At 34.3% G+C, this 26869-nt stretch overlaps 1 protein-coding gene across 4 annotated transcripts in view; it reads right to left on the minus strand.

Moving 5' to 3' along the window:
* LOC107435581 (midasin) overlaps positions 1-26222 on the minus strand; it is a 37400-nt gene extending 11178 nt beyond the window's left edge. The window contains exons 1-51 of one of the 4 annotated variants that reach the window (XM_048467736.2): positions 25714-26222; positions 25257-25573; positions 24873-24957; positions 23674-23948; positions 23387-23575; positions 22994-23163; positions 21875-21984; positions 21675-21794; positions 21237-21315; positions 20509-20631; positions 20328-20424; positions 20150-20246; positions 19475-19609; positions 19329-19385; positions 19066-19242; positions 18777-18902; positions 16943-18700; positions 16542-16609; positions 16253-16448; positions 16044-16148; positions 15664-15969; positions 14371-14564; positions 14218-14272; positions 13454-13604; positions 12600-12673; positions 12085-12232; positions 11687-11785; positions 11471-11571; positions 11232-11321; positions 11086-11151; positions 10724-10888; positions 10434-10641; positions 9394-10280; positions 7807-9276; positions 7525-7705; positions 7351-7416; positions 7172-7257; positions 6841-7092; positions 5711-5846; positions 5554-5639; positions 5363-5448; positions 4514-4655; positions 3667-3756; positions 2755-2893; positions 2257-2411; positions 1958-2071; positions 1221-1370; positions 921-1100; positions 631-819; positions 360-464; positions 47-271 (exon numbers count right to left, since the gene is read on the minus strand). In XM_048467736.2, the coding sequence (XP_048323693.2) occupies positions 47-271; positions 360-464; positions 631-819; positions 921-1100; positions 1221-1370; positions 1958-2071; positions 2257-2411; positions 2755-2893; positions 3667-3756; positions 4514-4655; positions 5363-5448; positions 5554-5639; positions 5711-5846; positions 6841-7092; positions 7172-7257; positions 7351-7416; positions 7525-7705; positions 7807-9276; positions 9394-10280; positions 10434-10641; positions 10724-10888; positions 11086-11151; positions 11232-11321; positions 11471-11571; positions 11687-11785; positions 12085-12232; positions 12600-12673; positions 13454-13604; positions 14218-14272; positions 14371-14564; positions 15664-15969; positions 16044-16148; positions 16253-16448; positions 16542-16609; positions 16943-18700; positions 18777-18902; positions 19066-19242; positions 19329-19385; positions 19475-19609; positions 20150-20246; positions 20328-20424; positions 20509-20631; positions 21237-21315; positions 21675-21794; positions 21875-21984; positions 22994-23163; positions 23387-23575; positions 23674-23948; positions 24873-24957; positions 25257-25573; positions 25714-25818 (10785 nt within the window). In that variant the 5' untranslated portion in view covers positions 25819-26222. Of the gene's footprint in view, positions 1-46; positions 272-359; positions 465-630; positions 820-920; positions 1101-1220; positions 1371-1957; positions 2072-2256; positions 2412-2754; positions 2894-3666; positions 3757-4513; positions 4656-5362; positions 5449-5553; positions 5640-5710; positions 5847-6840; positions 7093-7171; positions 7258-7350; positions 7417-7524; positions 7706-7806; positions 9277-9393; positions 10290-10433; positions 10642-10723; positions 10889-11085; positions 11152-11231; positions 11322-11470; positions 11572-11686; positions 11786-12084; positions 12233-12599; positions 12674-13453; positions 13605-14217; positions 14273-14370; positions 14565-15663; positions 15970-16043; positions 16149-16252; positions 16449-16541; positions 16610-16942; positions 18701-18776; positions 18903-19065; positions 19243-19328; positions 19386-19474; positions 19610-20149; positions 20247-20327; positions 20425-20508; positions 20632-21236; positions 21316-21674; positions 21795-21874; positions 21985-22993; positions 23164-23386; positions 23576-23673; positions 23949-24872; positions 24958-25256; positions 25574-25713 lie in introns of all 4 variants that reach the window. The other 3 variants (XM_048467735.2, XM_048467734.2, XM_048467733.2) reach the window with 3 other exon arrangements.
* Positions 26223-26869: the final 647 nt, after the last annotated feature.

A 26869-nucleotide genomic window follows, 5' to 3' on the forward strand; every position in this document is an offset into this window, starting at 1 on the left:
TATAAAGACACATGCATTTTGCACTTTGAACAGTTTAAAGTATTACCATTACAGCATCTTCATCAACAGAGTGTAATTCCTTCCATTCCAAAAAATTCTCATTTGCTAATGATTTGCCAAGCATTGATATGTCGAGTTCAATAATGTTCTCAATCTCAAGTATACGAGGCCTAAATTTATACAGCTGAGAATCATAGTCTTCCTTCGTTTTCGCTTGAATCTTCATACGCATCCAGAAATTTGAAAATTCATGGAACATCATATCCAGGAGCTGATCAGAAAACATTATTAACCATCAGTAACAACATTATGAATTGTCAGATACCGGTAACAGCTAGTCACCATGGGAAGTCACATACCCTTAGGGATGCAGAATCTATCAGCCGTACATTAGCTACAGAATGTGCAATGCGAATAAGAAAATTCTTATATAGCGAAACTTTCAGCTGTCTATCAGAGACCTGCTACAAACAATTTGTATTTCAGTTAGAAAAAACGAAAAAAAAAAAGAATACCTTGCAACTCCATGTAGATTTGTATTTTAATCTACAGATTAAGAACAGAAAAAATTTTCCTTCTCATGAAAGACAATTTACCCTACAAAAAAATTTAAGAAGATGAAATGCATACCATTTTCTCAGTCATGACCTCACTTGAAAATGAGAACAACTTTTCAAGAAGATCAATATCCCCAACATCAAAGTTTGCAGCGATTTCTAGTTCACAAGAAGGAAATTCAGGCACCTCGCTATTCATGTTAACAGAAATGGTTTTTGATACAGATGCCCAGGGAAATCTCATAAATGAATAGATTGTTTCCTACAAGGTTCATTAAGTAATGAAAGTTAAAAAACATAGTTGAAATAAGTAACTTATTACAAACGAAAAGCATAAATGATGAACAGATGTCGCAAGAGTACCACAACAGCATTGATATTGTCCATCTTAAATCTAGATAAAATAGCTTTCTGCATCACGCTTGAAATAACCAGGGCCAAGCCTAATTTTATTTCATAAACCGCAACCTGAACTGGTTGAATAAAATCAATATAATCGGTGTACTTCTCTGCTAGTGTTTCAATGAAACTGGTAGCTATTTTCTGGAAAACAAAGACAGGAAGACAAATGAAAACTAATTTAGACAGCTTAATATGAAAACATGAAACATAAATGTTATCAATTATATGTTCAACAATGTTTTAATTGCTGAATAATTTTACCTGCCAGTTACAGCCTTCATCAAGAATCTGCTGTAAGCTCATTGCTTTGATGTTACCCCAAAGGAACTTTGAAAATTTAACTCGTCCAAGAAACTCATCGCATTCACTTTTCAAGGCCTTAAATTTCCCATGATCAGAGCGAAAAACCATCTAAGTGCAGGAAAAAACTTGCTGTTAGATTCATTATAAAAATAAAAATAAAAAACAATATAGGAAGAAAATATTCAAGCAAAAAACCATCCAAACACAAGAAAAGCCTTGCTTTTAGATTCATTGCAATGGTAATAGTAATAGTAACAGTAATAGTTATAGTAATAGTAATAATAATAGTGGAGAATATTCAATATAGAAACATAAAGGAAGAGCAACATTTCCATCCAGTACACTCCAACTTTCAAAAGAGTTTTCTTGCAAATCCTACATTTATTTTCTTGTTGACAACATTTCTATAGTAGTTCAAACCCTTCTCATGTAATTAGGAAAGCATGCGTACCAAGGTAAAAGTGTTGTTTGGCATCTTGTGCATGTAATGCTAAATACATATGAATTAAGCTTTCATCACTCACTACTACAGCAGATTCTGGACTGAGGATTATTAACAGTCAATAGTCCAAGACAAGAACGAAAATTAAAAAAAAAATACAAAAACAGACTGCCATTAATTGATCAAGTAGCATTTCATAACTACACTTTGCAGAAATAACAAATAATAACAAAATGCAAAAGAAAGTTATTACCTTCCGTTGCAGCCTTTTCTGTTCTTTTTCAAGGTTTTCCAATTCCTGTGCCCTTTGTTTATCAGCCTCACGTGTAGAAGTCCATCCTGCTAAATAGTCACATTCTTTACGCACCTACAAGAAATCATGTACAGAGCAATTAAGCCATATTAACTCACAAATAGAGAATTCTTGATCATGGAAACTAGTGAAAGAAGACATAATCGCGTGTATATTTGTATTACAGCTGATATATGCATATAATGGGATTTAAATTATCATAAGGAATTGAGTAAAAGAAATGCATAAATGGGAGGTACCTGCATTTCAAGTTTAAGCAAGGTTATCCTCTCTGCTAACCGTGTGTACTTGATATTGTATTTCATGGAAGGATCAAGATCACCACAGCCAAGCAAAAGGTTCAGACGTAAGCCCCCAAGGCACAACCAAACACGACCAAGACTTGACATGGGGTCTTTAAGGAAAAAAAAAAAAAAAAATTAAAAATACAGAGCCAAATCAGCATACTCAGTAGAAAATAGGCAAAAGTAAAAGAGAAAAGAGAATTGCCATGGAAATTTCTCGTAATGAAAGATCAGTTCCAGATTGATTAAATATCTTAATCCAAACAGAGCATATGTAGGCACACTTCTGAATTCCATAAATTTCAATTGTCTTAGCAAAATACTAAAATTCAAATCTATGAATATGTGAATAAAATATAAACAGCATACAAATATCTATAGCCCCTCAAGAAATATTGTGGATATTTCAACACATTCTTCCTAAGCAAAAAAGAGTTAAAGATATATAGTCACCAGTGGATGAGCAACGAAGATAGAGCTCCTCAAGCAGTGGCTCAATGAACATATCCACTGACTCTTTCAATCTTTGATGGCTTGATGACAAGATGAGGGATCTCATATGGTGCATGTTATCAAGCTTGACACTCTCTTTCTGTCAGAAATCACCAAAATAAAATATAAGAATAAAGCAATCGATGACACAGAACATGGGAAAACATTATAGAGTTTGGAAATTGAAGATTAGTAAATTTTTCTTTCAAATAAATTTATAATACACTTCAATAAAAGACCTCAATGTGATTTTACAAATGTTAAAACTACAGTAGAAATTTTTGCTGCTTATGTGAAGACTTTACATGTTCTACCTCCATCTATTCAAAAACCAAAACAGTAAATCGAGTAATCGCCTTCTGGGTGAGCAAACTGCCTTTGTTTTTAGGATAAAAGAAGGGAACCTTCTTTGGACTTGGGCAAACAATGGCCTTGCAGTTGACAATTTGGTTCAAAAGAAATGGAAGGCTAATCTTATGTCTAAAGGAAAAATAGAAGGCTATTTGAAAATAAGTTCCATGTGATATAAATAAGTTCATAGCAGCTAACTTTCCACCTAAAAGGAATTAAAGGGTACCCACTTTCATATTTTTATTCTCTATGTTAGAGGATTTCTCACCATCCATATTTATTATGCATAACAACAAATCTTTGTTTACTATCAAACACACACACACACACAGAGAGAGAGAGAGAGAGAGAGAGAGAGAGAGAGAGAGGAAGAAGAAGAAGAAGAAGAAGAAGAAGAAGAAAGGAATGAGCAAAATGTTTGTTCTAATATTATTGTCTTTTAAGTCTACGAGATGATCCACTAACATTCACTACAGTCCATCACATTCATCTTCAATATTCTGTACTAAAAATATGACATACCTCAACTGTATTTATCTGGAAATCACAAAGAATAGACTTGATTGTAGAAAATTTCTCAGCATCAAAAGCTTTCCGGTGAGCACTAATGATCTGAAAGTAGAAGAATACAGCAAGAATAAAAATACAAATTATAGATAAATTACATTAATCTTCACTTTATTTAGCTAGGGCTTTTTTGTATCTTCAAGAACTATAAAGATCTGCTAGTAAGTTATTTTTGTTGCAATCGTTAAGTTACCAATCATACCAAAAAGCTTAAACTGATAGGAAGTGGACACAACTATCTATACCAAGCTAACACATAACAAATATCAATTCTCCCCTTCACTATAGACCTGCCAATTAACAGACAATCAAATTGGGCCTTACATGTGTCAAAACAATTGCATAACACAAATTGGGTACCAAAAACACTAGACTGAATTTTTTCACAGGTCATACAGCTCTAATACCACGCTAAGCTACCACTAGTCCTGAAAACTTAAATGGAAAGGATGTGGACCCAATTATGTATGTCAAGCCAACATATAAGACATATCAACAGCAATATCATCCCACAAAATTTTTAAAATTTTTACCTGTAAACTTTCAAATGACAAATACAATCATAGTAAAGGAACATTTCCATACATCAAATCAACATGTAAAAAATTCAAAAATATGCATAGTGCAGACGATAGTACAGCAAAAAAAAAAAAAAAAAAAAGAGACTCGGAAAGAGGATGCTGTAATTTCTCAAAACTCAGCCATATAATAATGACTGAAAAACCTGCAAACAGAAGGTGGCTAAATGTACTTATCTGATAAAGAAATAATAACTTCACTACTACCTCAAAGAGCAACTAACCTGCTCAAAAAGATAGCAAGCAGCAGACAAAAGAAATGAAGGTAATTTTGCTCCAGGTGAAAGGCTGTGCCAAAGGTTTAATGATGCAACTCTAATCTTCAAAGATCCGACATGATAATCCTTAATAGCAATTGTATTTTGCCTGAGAGAAATTGTAAATATGTCATCAAAAAATGTCACATCCAAAATTTTTAACGATACAACGAAAATAAAGAAACAGACAAATACGTTAAGGACAAATGCAAACTGTTCTTAATTCTATATTTGCATGGTAACATTGGATAAGCTTTTAACTTTTTCCTAACTCTTCAATTTCCTTCCACGTTTCTGGGTTGTTTAACTTTTGGATGCGGAACATAATTTTTTTATTAAAATGAAATAATATAAAATCCATAAATGGAAACATATACTTTTTATTAAAATGAAATCCACAAATACAAAACATGATATAAACTATCCAACAGCGATGAGAACAGCGTAACTCATGTTCAATAGAGAAATGGTGAACCATTTAACCCTTTTGCCAGAAAAACAGAACATGAAGCATATGATCAACCTAGATCTCGAAATCTTCTGTCAAAAACTTTTCAGTTCCTTCTTTCTCATTGCTAATGAAATAACCATGAAGTGGTGGCATTTTTTTATTTTATTTTTTTTATCAGACACTCTGTTGACATCTAATAGCAACTAGAGAGGAATTTTTCATAATATAATGATGAATGCTATTCTATATCCATCAAACCAGGTTTTGGTTTAGAATATATAGAATACCACATTCAAATATCAAATTTGAAGCTAACTGTTAACATGAAAGACTCAGCAACCCTCTAAAAAAAGTGACCAACTTACAGCATCTGGAAATTAGTTGCCATCATCACAGGACAAACAAGCACATCAGGTACAGGAATATCATAACCTGGTTCCCTTGAGAAGTTCTGCGCACACAAAATAATAAAAAATGCAGTGTCAATACTGCAGTCTCAATATAGAAAACATGTACCCTTGCAACCAAACCAAAGTCTATCTCCATATATCGATACCTTGACAGACGCAGGGACATAAATCCATAAAGATTGATGCCATCTAAACCACATCTCAAGCAAAAAACTGGAGATTTTTCCATCCACTGTATACAACGAAATAAGTAAGCAACATTTAAAGTCAAAGGAGAAAAGCTTAAGATAGAATTGTATCTACCTGTATCTACTAGAGTCCATGCATCAAGTATCCACAATAGTTTCTGATGTGGCAAAAACATTTGGGGAGGTCTTGATGAGAAGGCCAAAGAGAAATTCAGAGCAGACTCCAGATGGGTAGATACATCACTTAATGCCTATTATAGAAATAGAAGTAAACAAATAATTAAATTATGCAACAAAAAAATGACAATATCAAGTGAAAAATACTATGGATGAAAAGAACAGACAAAAATAACAAAAGGAGGCAAAAACATGAAAACATATATGTTTAAAACAAAAGCAAGAATAGTGATCCACTTTAATCAATTCCACAACCAATTACCATGTTATTTGGAAGCCAAGATTGTAAGGAACACCTAACCATTGGCAAATTTTAACGTGGAAGTGAAAAACTATAAAAAATAAATAAATAAATATTAATAATAATAACAATAAAGTCAACAGATTGATTTTTTACATTCATAGTATAGTAGTGACGCATCTATATCAATAGACATAGAGAGTGGACCAATATAAGTATTAACCACATTGCAGTTTTTCTCTAAAAACACCTTAGCAAACAAATTGTAAGCATTCCATCAACAAAACATTTTTGGGTATTTAATACAATGAGACCAATGTATTCACTGCCAACTTTCAATCTATTCAGGCCAATAATGATAATTATTCATCTTCAAGACATCCTTTCTACTTTTTACACTTGCAAAATATAGCATACTATTTTACCCAGAAACTGTAGAAAAGATACAGGTAATTGACCATCCTAAGAACTCTCAACATAACATCTATTCCCCCTCAGTTAAGATAGCAAAGGCACACAGTGGGTATCCCTGGCCTCCACCAACCAATACAAAGGACGCTAACAAACCAATTCCAGCAAGTCTAAAAATAATCACTTTACATGACCTTTGGAAATTTTCAATTTTAAGCATCTTGCAAATTTAACATTCTAGGATACTGAGCTTAAAGATCAGTTATTTCAGATGTTCTAATACATTCAAACTTAAACTAGGGGAGAGAGAAATCATCACAACTAGCTATGTCATGAAAAATATCTATAATTATTTCATTCCAAAGAAAGTAAAATTATGTATAAGAACAATTTTCTGCCAAAATCCATGAGCTTACTTGCTGCAACCCTTTGGAATCAACCAAAACAACAGATGATAGCTTTTGAAGCAACTCCATATCCAGGGAGAAGCTCGTGATGTCAATTAAAGGAAGAGTCTCCTGCCAACTATCAAACCCAGACTTCTGACACAATGTTTCAGTAGAATAAGAGCAACAAGCAGATGAATTTGCTTCAGAAACAGCAAATTTGTCACACCCCAATTTTTTCTCCACACCACGTTTAACTTGTTTAAACCGCTTCTCCAGCTTCTGTAAAAAATAAAAAATATTTCTTACCTTCCATTAAATAAAGATTAAACAACTGACTGCAAGTGACAAAGGTGAGTACCTCATAAATGTCCTCCAACTGCTGAACAAGGACTTCTTCCTCATCATAACCAAATTTTCCTGTGATACTTGATAACATGGAAATACCTACAGAAAGTGTATTGTATAAATCATATTAGTGATATTGTCACCATAAGCCATATCATTTAAGTGCAGATGAAGAAAATGTGAAAAAAATACCTTCCAACACCAAAAAGCGAAATTCGGAATCAGAAGATGCAACAACTCCAATCATGCAATCATCTTCTGTTACAAATACATTGACAAAAAAAAACAATTTCTTTAAGGGAAACATCCAAACAAAAAATAACTCAACAACAATGAAAATGATTGAAAATACGTGAATAATCATACCAGTATCAGACAATTCTCTCTCTGATGGCCAAACCAACTCACAAAATTTCAAAAGCTGAAGCTGCTTCTTGAATAAACAAGCAGAAGAAGGCAAAACAGGGTGACCACCGTTAACCCAAAGCAAGGGCTTCTCCAAGTGAAAATTCAAAGAACAAACAGTGTCCAGATTCTTGCTATTCCTCTATACCACCAAAAACATAAATAAATAAACAAAGAGGAGATAAAAGTGATCAATCTTGGAGAATATTAAATACAGGTAATGCAGAGAAAATATCAGCTTACCAGCAGATTATCAACTGCTTCAGGAGAGAAGACCTTCAGTTTTGTGGCTTTCTTCAGCAGAGAGCGCCAAGAAATTAATAACTTCCCTGGGTCCGATGACATAACACCATTCCAAAACAATATGTGGTCCTCAAGAAGATCAGCATATAATTGAATGAGTGCATTGAATGATGAAGTCTCAACAAGCTTATTAAGCAATTCCTCCTCCAACAAACGCAGAGATGACAACACTGGTATAAAATGTTGAGCTTCCTCGCAATCATAATGCTTGCTTTCATCACTCCATTGTTGATAAGTAAGCTTTAACGGGCCTATACAGCTAATAGCATTCTGAAGAAACTTACAGTTCCTGTCATTTGCTTCAATCCCATCAACAAATTCAAGTGACAAAATCGGAATTGGATGCTTTTCAAAATCTACTTGGTAAAGCTGACGATAAATGTAAGTCAAATATTTCCAAATGGGATGCTCCACAACCAATTTAAATAAATCAAACACCTGAGCTAAGGGTTGCAATCGAGAACCAAACCACCTAAACCATAAAAAATAAAGCTCAAAATCACTTCCAGTGGCCTGTTCAATGGTCCAGTTAGCAGCAAACCATAACTTCTTTTTAGCCAATTCCAAGTCAAACCTTTCCCCAATGTTCAAATCCTTCATATTGAAAGCCTTAGGAAACATAATTTGATGTAACATCCTAATATCCATCAAATAATTCCCTGCAAAGCCACCAGCAGTTGAATCTTGGTACACTGAGCACCTGCTTAACTCATATGAAGCACATTGAGCTGCCAAGAACTCAAGATAGGAGCAATTTCGCTTCACACTAGTCTCTTTTGAGTAAAACACAAAATCCCTCAACTTCAGAGGCATTGGCCATCCTCCAGGCAAACATAAAGAGGATGCCAGTGATGAGCCAGATTCGGACAAACTCATCACTGACAAATAAGCATGTTTTACATGACTTATAGTACTGCCACCATCAGCCACACCTAAAGAAGAATAGTATATATGCTCCCAACTTGTTTGAAGGCTCCACAAAGGCTGATTGCCATTCATGATAAGTTGCTGGAACAACTGAACCCAGCGTGCAAGCTCAAGATACGTAATGGAAATATTAAAACGTAAGCCTTCTTCTCTGGCATAAATATGTGATTTGGCCATAGAATGTACCAATTTACCAAAAGGAATACCTGATAAAACAAGAAATCTTTTCACATCATTTAATGCAATGTCATCACAACTGTATCCACAACTATCATCCAGCAGCCAATTTGGCTGCATCAGAAATATTTCAACTCCTCTATTTCGCATTGCTCTAGAAACCTCACCATACTTTGGGTTCACTGTAAGGAACATTCGAAAATTTGGGTGTGGATGGAGAACAACAGGCTTCCCATCAACAATCCCACACTCATTAATCGTAATGGATCCAGATGGCTCCACCAAAGAGTTGATCCTATCAAGAACCTACATATAAAATTTAGTTTAAAAAAAAATTATGTATTGAAAACATCATGAAATGGAGATTTATAGTACAGCAGAAATAAAGGAAACGAAGTCACGGATTTAGAAAAATTCACGTACTGTTGGATTACAACAATTTGCATTTTCTAAAACAATCCACTCTCCACGTTCTACAGCCTTTATCAGCAGGCCTGTAATCCATTCAAACTTCACAGAAAATGACCTCTTCTCATGATCTTCTTGCAACTTCATAGTTGTCTTCACGATTTTATCCAGCTCTTTGCTTGACCAAGGTAGTGATAAATTGTTTTTCTCCTGAACCAGCTTTAGTTCTTGTATGATTTTAATTAACATGGAAAGAGAATCAACAAATCTCTTTCTATCATCCACATGCATAGAGGTAAAACATGAAACAAAATCATTATTCATGCTACACAGAAAGGCAAGCCATTTTGTCATAAAACCTTCTCCTTCACTCAAAAAAGGTTCCTTGAAAGTCTCAAGTTGCAAGCTGCAGTACTCATTAATGTAGCACTCAACTTGAGCAACAATAAAGCGAAATTTCCTAAAGGCATTATATTGCTCAAAGCATCCGAGTATTTCAGATATGTCAGTGCCAGATGAAAGATGTAATTCATTAATTACATTTCCAGTAAGCTGCGCCAGTAACCGTATCAATGAAGTCTTACCAGAAGATGCAGGACCAATCAGGATACACAACCATTCATGCTCTAAACACTGAGCAGCAGCTTCCAAACTATTACAAATTCCAGGCAAAATTTTTAGTGGACTGTTAGGAATTTTTGATGACTGCACATTGTTCCGTCTTATTGCAGTATTCCCAACTATAAAGTATTGGGAGTTTAGTTGAACTCGTGGATAAGGATTTATATAGGGTTTCTCCTCAAATATCTGCTCATAGAGTTGTAGCACCTGTCTGCGGTCAGATTCTGTACGCATTCTCTGAACATAAACAGTGTCAAGGAAGCAGTAGTTCTTCGACTTCTCTGGTGAACCTTAAAATATAAAATTGTGGACCAGCATTATCATCTAGAGTAAAGCTACTTGCAGGGCAAAGATTTTTTCCCTCCACACAAAAATTTAAAAAAATAATAATAAATAAATCGAGAAAAAAAAAAAAAATAGGATAGAGATCAAACCCTGTATGATTTGGCATGATCTAAATATATCTCTGAGATTAAACTCCCATGGAGAACCATCCTGCGCAAATTTGTGATAAAGCATGGTTTCTTCATACAATTGCTTGTTAAATAAAATTAACTTTGAGAGTAGAGGCCTAGAAATCGATGGATATTTTGTGCCACAAATGAAAAGATAATCATCCTGAACCAACTCATCCACATAAACCTGAAATGAATAAAGAGAAAAAAGGGCATTCATGAACTTGCAATTTAAATTTTGAGGCTATTATAGTACTTTATACAAATACCTTCGTAAAACGGTTCAGAAATGACTTTGGAAGGCCTTTCCTACCACCACCTTGATATGAAGGATTTTGACAAGCAAAAATTTTGAAAGATGATGGACACTTGAATGTATAACCCAGCTCTGGGATAAAGACCTCAGCTCGATGATCGAGAATAGCATTCAAACCCTATAAAGAGAATTCTTTTCACCGATTAGATTTTGCATTAAAAATTAAAACAAAACAAAAGAGGAATAAGCTAGCACAAAAATTATATATATATATATATAGAAATAAAATTAAAAATTAAAAATTAAAAAGAAAAAGAAGAAGAAGAAAACAGCAAAACAATTGTAGACAAGTAATTAGAAGGTTAATGAAAATGCCTCTAACACAGATTGTGGAGCAAGATTAAGTTCATCAAGCAAAACCCAACAGCCTTCCTTCAAGGCCTGCAAGTAGTACCAAATAATACAACTTGAGAAGTGAAACTCGCATACAAAATAAAAAATCAAAATTTCAGGATATGGACCTGTAGTAGGATCCCATCTGACCAAGCAAACTTTATTCCGTCCTCACTCTCAACAGGTAAGTCCGACCCCAACAAGTCCATTATATCAGTCTGCACCGTAAGCATCTTTTCAGTATTACTAGTTGCACAACAGGGCAGGGCAATGGAGTGAGAGAAGAAGATGAGTAGGGAAGGTGGGAGAGAGTGTATAAAAGAAATCAGACTAAAAATTAGCTGGACTAATAATTGAAATCACGAACCTGCTCAGACAAGTTTATCCTTACAACCTTATGACCAGAAAACTTGCCTAATGCAACAATTAAACTAGTTTTCCCGACACCTGGGCTACCTTCCAATAGAACTGGAACACATGAGCAAAATTAAGGAAGTCAAATATTGAGATTCCAGAATATATAAGCGGCAAAATTTTGAGCCAAACAAAACCATACAAAAGAAGCACCAACATCAAAGCATACCAGGCTTCGGAAGCTGCATAGCACGCAGCACACGCAATGCATTTCTGCAGGTAGTTGGTGCAAAAATTTCAAATTCTCCATCCTTGCAATTTTCACAACCTACAAAGATATAGTCGAAGTCACTGAATACGATTTTCACAACTTCTACACATAGCCAAAATCACTACCAGCTATTTAAGCAATAAAGCAAAAGTAAAAAGGTGTACTCCCATATCAATTAAAATTCCTTTTTTTCTTTTTCTTTTTTTTTTTTTTTTTGGGGGGAGAAACAACCTTTCATTGATAGCAAATCAATACGAAAGGTAAAGGAGAGCATAAGAAATCCTCAAACAGAAAAATCTGTTAAGAGATGCAACAGCAATAAAGACTATTAAGATCATGAGCTGCAACATAATTACCTTTCTCAATGTAGAATGGATCCACACCAAATATATTGTCACATTGCATCTTGTTGTCAAGTGAAGTATCCATAGACGTTTCAAGATCGCCCCAACCATAATTTTGCAATGTCGAATGTTTTGAGAACATCACATTTGCATCGCCAACCTGGGTTAGCAAAATATAAAGCATTATTAGTTCATCACTTCCATTGAAATATTAAACATGCAGATTTCACCCCACCTTTCCTTAATTCCAGATCTTAAGATATCCAAAGATGTGGCTTATGCGCTTACTCTCATATTCATTTATTTCCCTCAAATTTTAACATACATAAATAGAATAAATAATGCCAGTTTCTAAATACACGGGTCATAAAGAAATAATTTTACTAGAAAACATTAATGCAACCAGCACCCATTAGGCTTAGAGCATTCTCTGGGAAAAGATAGTAAAAGTAACAGTGACACATGCATCCATGAGAATGAAAGCTAAATATTGTTAAAATAAAAATAAAAATAAATAAATAAAAAACCTTAAGTTGTTCTAGGAAGAAGGACAAGCTACTCTTCCGCAGCTCTTCAGCGTCCCTTTTAGATATTCCAGTCCCTGAATAACACATAGGAGGAGAAAAATGGCAGGGAAGTTAAAAGACAACAACACACCTCAGAAGTTGAAGACAAATAGAACTAAGTACTTCAACTTAAGGAAGGTGAATAGCAAACATGATATAGCCCAAGAACATTATCTGCACCCAAATTTTGCTAACTCAAATTTTTCTAATTTCTCAAAGTTAAAAACTATTAAGTCAAAAAGTAAATATTAATAAACAAATATGTTAACTTCACTTTTCCTCCCTCTCAAAGCCTACTGTACCAAACGTTAACAATGAACCAACTATTTACTTTGCACACAAGGAAAAAGGAAGTTGAAAAAGCATAAGGCTACAATAGAAAAGCAAGAATTAGTAATTTAGTACAAGAAAGCATTATATGCAAATATACTCGATCTAACTGCCGCGGTTTTTGCCACATACTAAAACCTGCCACCATAAATCTACTTCTCTTCCTTTGACCTCAAGAAGAAGAAAACAAAAGATTTAACTGAAAGTTCTCTTCTATATAAAACAAGGACAACCCTCCAAAAGAATCCAAACATAGAAATGGCTTTAGATAATCAACATGGGATTAAAAAGACTTTCCACATCAATGAAACTAAATTTTGATGAAATAAAACAAATAATTGAAATATTAACATGCATGATACAACATATGATAATTACAGCAGCATTTCATACTCAAGTTGTGTGATAAATCAATAAGCACTAAATACAAATATTACGATAAGATGGTCATTTTATAGGGAGAGCAGTTAAAGCAAGAAACTTACCTAAACTTAGTCCATCAAGCAAAACAAGGAACATCCCATGAAGGACTGCATATTCAGGTCCTAATCTGCTCTCTGTTACATTAATAAAATCAATCCAAGACAGCAGATCTCTGACAGTAAGCATTCTACCTGTCTGTAGATGGCTGAACCACTGTAGAATGGTATATTAAAAAAATGTTCAGTGAAGCAACTAATGAGATCCTTAGGCAAAAACATACCAAAAATTTATAAGTGATCCACTAAAATATACATATACATTAAAAGCAAATGGAGGGACTTCAGCATTTTTCAACAACATCCAATTGAAAACCAAGAAATAGCATGTGGAATGTACTTAGACTGACATCCCATCATATTTAATAAACAAATAATATCAACCACAATCACAAAATAAAACTACAACGTAGAATCATGATACCCAGGAGGTGGAATAAGCAAACCAATTTGCACAATAACTTGGATTTTACTTCATAAACAAGTGAGAAAGAGAAAGGTGACGAAGGAAAACAGGAAAAAGATAAGAAAAAATTACAATACAAATGTTGTTTCAATAACTCTAGAAGCTATAAAGAACGCTAAGTTTATACCACAAATCAATTAGCATAATTATATATCAATACAAATAAATGATTAAAAAGAGAAAAAAAAAATCATCGAGACCAGTAATCACATTGTTGAATTAACCTGTCACCATCCTGTACTATATATACACATATAAACCAACAAATTGCAAAGTATAAATGAAGGATTGGAATAGAACATACCTCCCAAAAACTGAGCATGGGATCCACAATGTATGAGAGCTTTGGGGAGAACAATCTATAAATGTAAATAAAAGGAAAAATCAAGAGAGACAGTGATGACCTCATTTCCCTATCACCATAAAAATTTACTTCGTAATATTCAGATTAAGATACCTCCGTAAAGCAATACTTTTAAGCTCATTTGAATCATCAACAGGGGGAACCCATATCTCCGTAAACCGATTACGAAGAGCAGGAGATAATTCCTTCTTGCCAAAATCACCACCGGGATTCATCGTTCCAAGCAAAAAGAAATTAGGATGGGCAACAATCTTCTCCAGTTCAGAGCCTCCTTTCTCAGCCAATGACTACAAAAAGCAGATAAATGATAGCACAATACGTCAAAGGTGCACAGGTGATAACAGGCCATTATACCGAAAGAGATACAAATATATTTACATGGATTATATTTGTCCACATCTGTTCACATAACAGGAAGGAAAAAGCCTTAAACATTGAATATGTGTTGTTCTAAAGCTAGCAAATGCACATGTAAGGATACATATGTATGCCTACAAGTAGGCAAATATTTCTAAAAGCAAAAAGTCATCTTAACAAACACAAGGCAAGACACATAGGCAAAAGCCATTTGAGAATCTAGCTTCGTAACTACTATATAAATAAATAACCAAAGAGTCAACAAAAATTAAAAATAAATAAATAAATAACCATCATAAAAAAAACTAAACTATCATGTTTACCATCATAAACACATACAGTAACTCAGTTATCTTAAGTTAGCAATTTTAACTAAGTCCTAAAAGCCAACAACAAAAAAGCCAAATCATATCAGCATATATATTATCCACCTCAATGTCATTATCATTCTCATCCAACAGGTCTTTCTCAATCAACATGTCCGATAGAAGTCAGTGAAGCTATAAAGACAAAACTCCAAAGATGTAAAAATGTGAGAAGTGTCAAAAGCCCTATCTTCACATTCAAGTCTGCATGTTATTTTATTTTATTTTATTTAAACCTCAGGTTGCTCTTTGATCTTAATTTTAGATCAGTTTTTTTAAATAATTATAATAAACGAATAAGGCGCATATATCTCAACGTGTAAAATGCCTGCTACAAGCTGGTTGCACATATGCAATTACCAAATAGATGTATGCATTTTTAGAGTACAACATAATCTTCATTTCAAGCACTTTGTAGAATGCCCTTGGGCTTCACAGGAGTGCATTACCCAACAGTGTGCCTATGCTTTTTCAGTATGTCCAATCTAATTTCAAGAATAGAACCTCAAAACATTATTCCTCATGGTATACAGAAAAATAATACTATTTTGATACCCCCACGTGGCAATAAAATAACTAAATCCCACCAAATAACTAGAACAGCAAAGCTTTTTCAAGCTGCATAGCTGAAAACAGGTTCCTAATAAAAAAAATAATAACCCACCAGTGTTCTTTCTGGCTCCAAGACACTGTTCAGTCTTTCAAGTACACTATCATCAGCCAAGGAAATCTCATCTACCAGAAATAGATCACCATCTCTCATTGCTTGAACAAGGGGCCCATCTTGCCACATAAAAATAGTCTGCCACTTCTGGTGCAGCTCAGAGAGATTCGCCACCATAACTTCCAAAGTCCTCAGATCTTGATCAGTGACACCAGGACACGACACCCGATCCTTTTTGTATGTTTTCATCATTTCTTCCAGCATATACAATGTTGAAGAAGCTTGACTTATGTCTGAAGAAAGAGACTACAGCAAGAGAGAGGTATGAGAAAGCTAACAATATTATAAGGAATAGAATTTAACATCAAAGGGGCACTTACAAAATCTGGATGGAAATGGTCAAATGTGTCCAATGTCACAATTTCTTCAATTATTTTTTTAAAATCTAACATTAACCTCGACCTCTCTCGAATAGGATAAAAACCCTATAAAAGTGTCAAGCCTCGTTACTCCAAATAAACATTTAACATTTGCAGAATATAATACAGAAAGAGATAAACAACAAATAGAAGATAGATATATAACCCACCCCAAGAAAATCTGATGTTTCTGTGTACTGATGACAGTTTAAAATGTGTAACTTTGAACCCAAAAGAATACTTAGTAATTGACAGACAGTTGTCTTCCCTCCCCCTGTTTCACCAACAAGGAGTACAGGTTCCTGCACTCTATGGCAACGTTCCACGAGAAAGTACAACCTCTGCATACTTTTAGTCCAAATAACACTACATAGAAAATTATCATAATTGTGAGAAAAATGACAAGGAAGATGAGTTAAAACCCAAGGACCAAACGAAACCAATTGATCAAGCACATACTTTTTAGGACCGAACAGAACTTTATCGCCATTAGTGAAGTTGAAAACAGGATTTTGTCCAACTGATTCCTGAATAAAAAAATACAGCGCTTCAGGATACATTATTCTTTTTTTCTAGGACACAAAAGGTTTCATTTTAAAGACAACCTAAGCACGATGGCTTCATCTGCAGTACAGTATAATAAGTGCACTACTTGCTTAAGAAAATGAAATGTTAAGCAGAAGAAATTTTAATGCAAGGAATATTAAAATCATGCAACCCAGGTTTAAAATCATGCAACCCAGGGTTAATAATATAAGTGAAATAAAAAATAATAATAAAAAAATACAACTATACTAAGACACTTTTACCAATTTAGCTACCCCACTTTCCAAGCAAAGTAACATGCATTCAGAAAGTACCTGCTTGTACAGGTCATCTTTAAGAAGTTTAACACGGAGATGTTTCTCCAAAACTTCTTGTACAACATGTTTCTCGCCTTCATCGCGCAGCCTCTCTGCCAAGAGAAAATAACCATCTCTGGCCAGATCTTCATAAGACCTACCCTCGAGTTTTCTGAAACGATCAGCCCAACGGAACAAGTCACGCGGAGTTATGAACCCATGTTTTCCAGCAAATACTTTGCTTCTCTGCCTATTCAATTGCAACTCTTTCATGACTTCGACCATCTTCCTAGCATAACTTTCGGGTATCTTACACCTATTCTCTATTATAGTGCTCAACTCATCTTCAGGAATTTCATCTACATGAATCTCTATAAAACGATTGCGGAATGCTCGAGAAAGCATTTTACGCCCACCATAAAAAGTAGGTGGATTCTGAGTGGCAAAAAGCATAAAATCTGGATGTGGGCGAATAGTTTCCTGCAGCTCAGGCACAAAAAGTTCTCTGTTGTCATCCAATAATCGATTCAATGCTTCCAGCACATCAGATGGAGCCAAGTTAAGCTCATCCAGAACTATCCAATAGCCATTACGGATAGCCTTAACCAAAACACCTTCATGAAATACAAGCTTGCCACCAGCATCAGTTATGTAGGAACCAAGATATTCCTGCAGATCAGTGTGTTCATGATTATTGATCCGTACAAATTCATGACCTGTTATTGCTGCAAGATACCGAACAAGGCTAGTCTTCCCACTAGATGTAGGTCCCTGCAAGAGGACAGGATATTTTTTTATCCAAATGGCACGTGCCAGGCTACTTAGATGTTCCCTAACACTTCTAGTTAAGATATAATTATCTGTAAATTCATTAGAGGTACTTATAGAGTTTAAATAACCATCAAACGGTACATGACGTGGAATCTTCCCCCCCAACAAATACGATAATATCATTTGGTCCATTATCTTGGCACTCGGTCTATCCAACAAAGTCTGAAAAAACATGCAGAACCCATCGTATATGGCCTTTTGAAATCCGAAACTCCGTTCAGACTTCCTGGTATATTCTAGTGCCCGATAAAGAGACCTTAAACTATACTGTGGCTTCTGATTAGCTCCATCCTGCAGCCTTTCTTCGGAGTCTTTTTTCACTGCTTTGTAGAAACGCACAATTTTATTCACTAATTCCGAATCTGATTTGTTGTCACCCAAAAATTGATTAACAAATAGAGTTAGATCTTCATCATCTAATACATCATCTACGAAGTACTCAGTAAATCTGCTCCTTATAGAGAAGGGCAGATCCCTCTTTCCAGCATCAGTTGCAGGATTCATACAAGCAAATAAACGAAAATTAGGATGTCGACGTACATGACTAACATCCCCTCTTTCAACTAAACAAAGTGACCCACTCTCTCCTTCCAAAACACCAGTAACTCTCTGCAAGGTCTCTGGAGGAGCCAAATTCACTTCATCAAGCAAAATCCACTCACCATTTTTCAGAGCAGTTACAAATGCTCCTTCTACAAATGAAAATATCATTCCTGAAGAAGCAGCAATTTGCTGACGAGCAGTTTCAAGATTCAAAGAAAAGTTCTCCCAAGCTTTGATTTTTTCCTCCTCCAAAGGTTTCTTCCTCTTTTTTCCAGATACAGATCTTCCCTCTTCAACCGATCTCTGGAAAAAATCAAAACCTTTCTGAAATCCACGTAGTAACATTTTCCATTTCTTGTCAGTGAGATACTTTTGTAAGCGCGAAAGAAAATCAAAATTGGCCTGAAAAGCACAAGTCATTAGTACAAACTATACATAAACAAACTAGCAAGACAAAGATTTAAAAAAAGTAGAATACCTTGACAGAAAATGTCTTCGAGAATAAATCCTCAAACTCTTTATAAAGTGGAAAGCATATGAACTGAGCATCCATAGGCTTAAATCCCCCTAATAAATCGGCAACATCACTTTGTTGACTTAAGTTCTATAACAAAAAGAGAGACATTCAGGAAAATCCATCCCAAAAAAGATGTCTGAAATGTGCAAGTGCTATGACCAACCACAAAGTGTGATAGGGAAAAGACACATGGAAAAATGGATTGGAAAATAGATGGAGAGAAACAGTGACAGAACCTAAATAACATTACCAGAACAGTTAGTCTCTGACCAAGCCTCAAGGCAAGATCCTGTACAAGTGTGGTCTTCCCAGTACCAGTTTCTCCAACCAAGAGTACAGGCTCATTGCCCTTGACAGAAGCTGCTAATCTCTCAAGTAAATGAAGAGAACTACGAATCTCAACAAACGATTTCCTTTCAGTGTGTAACTGCAGAGACAGTAAATGAAAAATATTTAGAGAAAGGTGAAGCAAGGTTAAAGGTAAAATGCAACAATAACACAAGCTACACTAACAGTTGTTTGAGTGCGCTGGAGAGAAACTCGACCAATTCTTAATTCTGAAAGTAAATCCTGTATTCCACTTCAAACTATGAGAAATTAATTATACCACCTAATAAGTCAAACTGTCCAACAAACATAATTCTGGCAACAACTTCGACCTTAATTACAGGTTTATTAGGAGGATACAATGTCTCAGTAACAGTCGCTGGTACTGCCCACAACTTGGCAATTTCTTTCCTCATGGTCAAGCGATTCTCAGCAGAAATTGAAAATGCTGCAAATATATCCACAGCCTGAGATCAAAGACAAAAATCAGACCAAAACAAATAAGACATGTATTTGGATATTTCTCTTCAACTCCGCAAAAATGTATCAATGTATTATTTTCATTTTAATTGGAATGCAAAGCGTCCATTGTCTAATGGATAGGACGGAGGTCTTCTAAACCTTTGGTATAGGTTCAAATCCTACTGGACACAATTTATTTCCATGTATTTTTTTAGATTTCCATGTCAACGAATTGTTCTTTACTACCAATTATAATTATCGATCTATTTATTTTCTAGATTGTACTTTATAAAAATATGGATCTAGAAAAATTGCATAAAATAAAATATTACTGGCAACATAAACAATATGGTAGTTTTTAAAAATTACATACAAAAATTATTTTATTTTATTTCTACCGATTTCACCATAGCGGCTTGCTCGAAATCATAATAACCTATTTTTATTCAATCATCGAAATTAAAGGAAACAATTCAATGCAGTATATTTTAGGGGGAAAAAAAAGCACAGATCATCATATAACGCAAAGGATAGTTTAGTCAAACCTCTTGATAAATACAATCACACTCATAAGCCGACATTTCATTCCCAATAAAGCTAAAACCCATGCCCACTATACGCTTACACCATTTGAGGAGGTCCCTGCAATTGAAATCCAGAGAAGCAACTATGAAAATAAGAAGCTTCTATGTAAAAATTACAAAGCATAACACCTTTATGTACCTCAATGAAAACCTGCTTAGATAATTAGCAGAAGCAGAATTTCCAGGCTGAAATCCAGCATGCAGACTTAGAGCAGAGTTTACAATTCCATATGTTTCTGACAGAAGCATAACTGGTCAGTCATATTCAAAATATTATTAACTCAACTTCTTCTGAACGAGAAGTAAATTGTATAACACACCTATGAGTTTCTCAGCCAGAGGCTTTAGACTTGGATAGCACACTTCCACTATGTTTTGCAAGTCCTCTATGTTTGGAGGCCCAACCATCACTCTCCTCCAAAAACTAGAAAGTGAATTGCCTCCTGTCAAATTGACATTTACCATATCTTTAGCATATTTATATGACATGACTTTGTTAATGGGATTTCAACTCTATCGTTACAAGATAAAAGATGATCATACATAACAATGAAATATGTTTCTCACTGACTCAAGAGAAAAAATATCACAATGATGGCCATCAAATTGTGGAACCCTTAGATAACAGATTCATGTTCTCAAAAGGAGCGGGAAATATTGGTAACAGAAAGATTGAAATCCATTATAACAACAACCGACATGTTATTTTAGATATCCATACAACTCACAAGCATAACTGGCTCACAGCCAAGGAGCTGTTACTGCTCCAAGATGATTATCACCTCTGAACGGAAAGATGTTATCTAATTTATTTTGCTTTCTTTTTCTTTTAACTGTATTTAAGTATCCCTTATTAGTCTTTTCACCCAAAAATAGAAAAGGTCAACAACACGAGCCTTAAGAGGACAGGAACAACACTGAAGCAGGTGGAAAGTCCCAACATACTATCTGTGTAACTATAAGGGACCTATATCAACTTAGAAAAGCAGTTGCCAAAAGCGAGAATAATAACGGCAGCCACCCTGTTATGCTAGATAATGAAACAAACCTTCTGTTATGCTAGAAACATCAAGCTTAGAAGTTGAAATTGTAGAAAATAAACGAAAAGTTTCAGCCACCCTTATTTCCTGCAGATAAATTAAATGCTTCAATGAGCTTTCAAAAATATAAATCCAGTATAGATACAGAATGAGAAGACTCTATCTTAATCAAAACTAAGCAAAGAAGCAATAGCAACAGAGATCAAAAGTAAAATAAATAAACATCCACCATTAGGAGGAAGGTGGTAAAGCCTTTGAGAAACAAAATAGAACAAAGTTATCAAACAAAAAACAAATAAATAAGGCTTAAAAACGAATAAATAAACAACAGCCGCCTCTTTGTTTGATTTGCTTTTAGGGTATTGCAGATGAGTGAGTTCAATAATTTCAAGGAATGCAATAACAATAATATCTTTTCTTATTTATGTCTAAGAAAAATCAATTACCTCTCCATGCCCAGTTACAAATGAATTTGCACCCTCCAACAATGGTAATAAGATGGAATGCACATCAGACGGTGCTTTGTCAATATCCTCAAAGACAACCCAATAACCATGTAGAACAGCCTGTGGATAGGAAAATTTAAGTGTACAAGGTATCCTCTCCAGAGTATATGAACACCTAATGATTGGATAAAGAAAAAAACCTGTGTAAGAGACCCTGGTTGCCACCTGAATTCACCAGGCCGTTCCGTACAGACATAACTTCCAACTAATGTTTTACCATCAATTTGATCATCCATGTGAATTGATAGAACTGAAAATACAAAGGGGGAGAAAAACTCATTAAACGAAAAGATCCAACAGAAGAACATGAAACTCAAGAAAATGGTTTTAACACAAAGCACATGCACATGTACAGAACTTTTTAACGGACACAATGGAATATCCCTAAATCAGTTGGATGTAAAACCCATAAAAAAGCAAGAAATTTAATTCTATACCTTAGAAGTCTAAAATCTGTTTCTCATTATAAAATGCCCAAGTGTCATGCGTGTTAATTTCTGGATGATGGAAATGATTTGACAATTGTGCTGTTAGGTTCGTATGTTAGCAAAGACAACATAAAACAGTATTATTTTTGCAAGCAACTCCACCATCAAACACAACCACATGTGACAAAAGGTGCTTTTCTTTGCTTAATTTTCAATTTTTTTAAGCTTTTGCAATTGTTATTTAATTTTTTTTTTTTTTTTTTTAAAGAAAAAAGTCTAAGCTTTTGTAACATGTAAAACAGACATGCATCATACAATCTAATCAATATTAGTGTTATGCAGTTTTGCATATCAATTAAACATAAAATTTATAGGACAAGCTATTTGCAACATGAATTTTCTATAGATTTAAGAGACTTCAGCTACTAGGAATTTAGACAACATACTGAAAAAATTTATAGATATCTAGACAACTCAGATCAAGCTCAATTGTAAAAACTCAAGAAGTTAAATTTTCTACTTTAATAGCACACAAACTAGGCAAGCAAAGTCACATTAATTTATAAAAATAAATAAATCATGGGCACTCATTCGAAGAACAGAAAAGTTACTAGCAGTGAGAATATCCTAGAATTATTTGTAGACCTGCTTTTATTTTTTCTTCAGGTCAGCATTATAATCTGCTATTTTGAAGAGTCTATGCTTGGCCTTGAAAACAATTGAATAAAGTATAGAAAGATTTTGAAGATAAACAAACAAAGAAATTTCAAAAACGAATATATAAATAAAATCGCCGCAAGTACAAAACCAAATTTAGCAAACAAGAAATACCTTGGTTTCCACTATTCTGAGCTATGTTGCTAACAAGAGAAGATTTTCCACAACCAGTCGGACCGTACAAAAGAACTGGACACTTTTGACTAACAGCCAATAGCACCATTTCGAAGCTTTTCTTCACTGTTGATGTCAAAACAAATGGATTGCCAGATGACTCATAATCCCTATAGATACCAAGAAGGTTCAAATATTAAAGTCAGAAGTTAAAAAAAGCTGGGTGAACATGCATAGGCACAATTCAAGAAGGTTTAGATAGGTGTAGCCAAACTTTTATTAACCAGAATTAATCCACATTCAGGATATGAACACAAGCTTTTTGTTGAGAGAGAGAGAGAGAGAGAGAGAGAGAGAGAGAGGTAAGAACTGATTTGTTTTATAATAATCTACCATGTAGCATGCCGTTGACTCCGGATAGGTGGCTCCATATAAACAGATGAGAACATGGACGAAGAATGTAAACAACTTTTCAGATTTAAATCATAACTTCCATTCACAGAACCCGACTTATTTGGTTCCGACAATTCAATATACCAGCTAGCCTTCTCCAGTGCTACATCCTGACAGAAATCCTCCCAGCTGAAAATACCAAAAGCAGGATGAACATTGTCAAAACTACTGAACATCACTTAAATTGCTATAAAAAGGCATATGAGCAACAGGTGAAGAGAACCAACCGCAATAAACATGAAAATCCCTCTTCATCACTAATACCCAAGAATGTAGTGGTTCTATCACTCAAATTAAGAATGAGTGAGATTATCTGTATAACACACCATCTTATATCTACAATAACCTCCATATTGTTGGTACTGCTGCACAGACCAAAATTTGCACGCTGCTTTGAAAGGTCCAAGAAACAGGACCAATCCCAAAGTTTGAAGAAAGTATCAAATTGCAATAGGAGGAAGCGATAAGATGTTCGGACAGCAAGCAATAAATGACTCCAAACCTATTCCAAAAACCATAACATACATCGTAAAAAACAAGAAGTAATACTTATAAATGCGGTGGTCTTAGCTTGAAATGAAAGACAGCTTAACAAGAAAAACAATTGTTTTTGTTTTAATATGAAGGATGACTCCCACCAATTTCTCAGGATAGCACCTGCATTTTATTAACAAATGATGAATCGCTTGGTGAAAGATAGCAGGTTAACTACAAATAATCAGTGGTCAAACATACAAATGGCGATTATCTTGCACACGTTTGGAGTTACAGATTCTACCCTTCACCATTGTAAGTTCAAGACCACCTCTTCGTAGGTGAAGGATCTATTTTTAGGACTTTCTGTCACAAACATTTCCATAGCATTTCAAAAACTGACATTTTTCTTGCTCTTTTTATTTCAGTAATCGCTGGGAGCTTTACTCTGTAACTTAAATTAAGAAAACATTTCTGTTTTTTCAGAAAACAAGGTTAATCAAAAGAAAATTACAGGTCTGAAAATAACATGAACCAAAACGAAAAGCACAACTTATGTCACTATAAGCTTTAAAAAGGCGCCAACCGAAAGCATGTCTTCAGACCAAGGAGTGGCAAAAATCAGCTTAATGTGCCAAAAAATATGTAAATATGATCAATGTGAATGATGCAGGCAAGGGCACTGGCACTATTCTACATATTGAATTCATCAATTCATTTGGGGAAAAAAAAAAAAACCAACAAACAAACAAACGAACCAAAAAAAAAAAAAAAAAAAAAAAAAAAAAAAAAAAAGAGTAGATAATATGATACAAACAGAAGCACATGGAACTGGAATTACTACAAGTGCCTGTGAATTTAGGGAGACATAATAAAGGAGGAAGGGAGGGAATGGGGAGAGAAGTGTGGGTGACAGAAATTCGAAATGTAATTTGCTAGAAATATAACAAACCTTTTCACACAGCTCCGAAATTGTCTGTCTCAAAAGCAGGCGTCCAAACGGAGGTGGAGCATATTTGAAATAATTCAACACAGACCTATAAAAGGTTAAACAAACGTGTCTTACACAAATGCCAGCAAAATTTATTGAATCCAACCCTTTCCACTTTGCAATAATGTAGCACAGGTAAAACTCTCCACCAATTCAAGGAAGAATTCCATTTATACATAAATACATATAAATAAAATTATAAAATTTATATAGTCAAAAAGTTATGCAACCACAAATATATGCTCAGAGCAACATCAACATAATGGATCATTTTCTTCGCTTATGCATTCATATCCAACATCCAAATATATATACATATTATAACTTATAACCAATATGATATACCCCAATAAAAAAGGAGCCAAGTCAAGGGCACGACAGAAGGCCAGGCAAGCAAGCTCATGAAGATCCAAACCCTTTCCAACACCGTTGTAGAACTCAATAACTGAACTCTCATTTAAAATTCTGTCTTCTCCAAATTCCGCAACCGAGTCGTCGGAATTGAACCTTAAATTGGGTACAAACCGGAGCAACTCCACAGCTTTGTCCACAATCTGTGTGGCAATGGCTCTGAAGCAGCCAATCAACGGAATGGTGTAACTCGGTAGCAGGAACACATCCGCTACCGCTTTCACCACTTCCTCTTCCGTCACCGTGTCCCCCTATGTAACCGCCACACCAAAAAAAAAAAATAAATAAATAACAGGAAAAAAAAAATCACTTCGAAACCAAATATAATATATATATATATATTCAAAAAATAGAAGAAAAATTCATTCTTTTTCACAGTTTCTTTTGCTACCTTCTTGACAAGCGAGTCAAACCGCCGAAGAGATTGCAGGTTTGGGCAACGAGCAAGAAACCTTTCAAGAGCAGATTGTATACTGAAGCTTCCATCCATAGCCATTTGGAAAACACTGATACCTACAGTAACAACCTCAAAGTCCCGTAGTATTATATATATATATATATGAAGAAAAGGAAATTAATCAAAATTTTACAAATCCTAGCGATTCGGCTCAATCTGCAAATCAAAAAAATAAATAAAAATAAAAAATACAACACAAAATTAAGATACTATGTATTGCCTCTTAACAAAAGTTGATAAAATTCATATGAAAAACAACTAATTATATTCCAAAACGCAGTGTGTATTTTCTCTTTTTTAAATAGATATGGTATGAGAGCAGATTAAGAAAAACAGCGAAAGTTCCAGTCTTTTGAGAGCGTTTCGAAATGAGCCGTTGAGTAGTCCCTGTGACTGCCTCCTCCGAAGTTACTCTCGCAGGGTTTAGGGTTTAATGTTGGGGTTGGGACGGTATTTACATGTTGCTTTTGCCTTTATTTGAAATGCAAACGTCACTGTCACCGTCAAATGGTAAAAACCAAAGCACGTAGTGTATGTGGACTTTAATTATTACCTGAAAAAAAGCAAGTGGGTTTTAATTTTTATTTTAACAAACAATTTTTTATATTTCAAAAATATATATATATATATAAAAAAAAAACAAATATAATTTTTCTCTATAACCGGAAATTTTTTTCAGGGTTTTTGGAATGATCAAGGCGTTTTGGAACAAAATTTTTGGTATCTTGGATAAAGTAATAAAAATACGAATAATACTCTGACGTATTTATAAAATTTCCCAGAATTTAAATTTTGTGTAGGTATGTTATTGGTTTAGAATGAAAATTCTATATGTCCATTAGTAAATAATGAAATTCATGATTATATGGAAAATGAAAAATAACTAAATAAATGTGATATATCATATATGTATTGACGAAAATAATGTGTAATATTAAAACAATCTTCAAAAAAAATGTTTTAAGAAATAATACATTATTATGGATAAAAGAAAAACGATACATTATTAGTTTTACTAAAAGCACCTAGTATGCTTTTATTACCCTCTAATAAGGAGCTTAATTCTTTTCAAAAAAAAAATAATAATAAG

Source organism: Ziziphus jujuba, chromosome 1 (assembly GCF_031755915.1).
Source record: "Ziziphus jujuba cultivar Dongzao chromosome 1, ASM3175591v1".
Lineage (NCBI taxonomy): Eukaryota > Viridiplantae > Streptophyta > Magnoliopsida > Rosales > Rhamnaceae > Ziziphus > Ziziphus jujuba.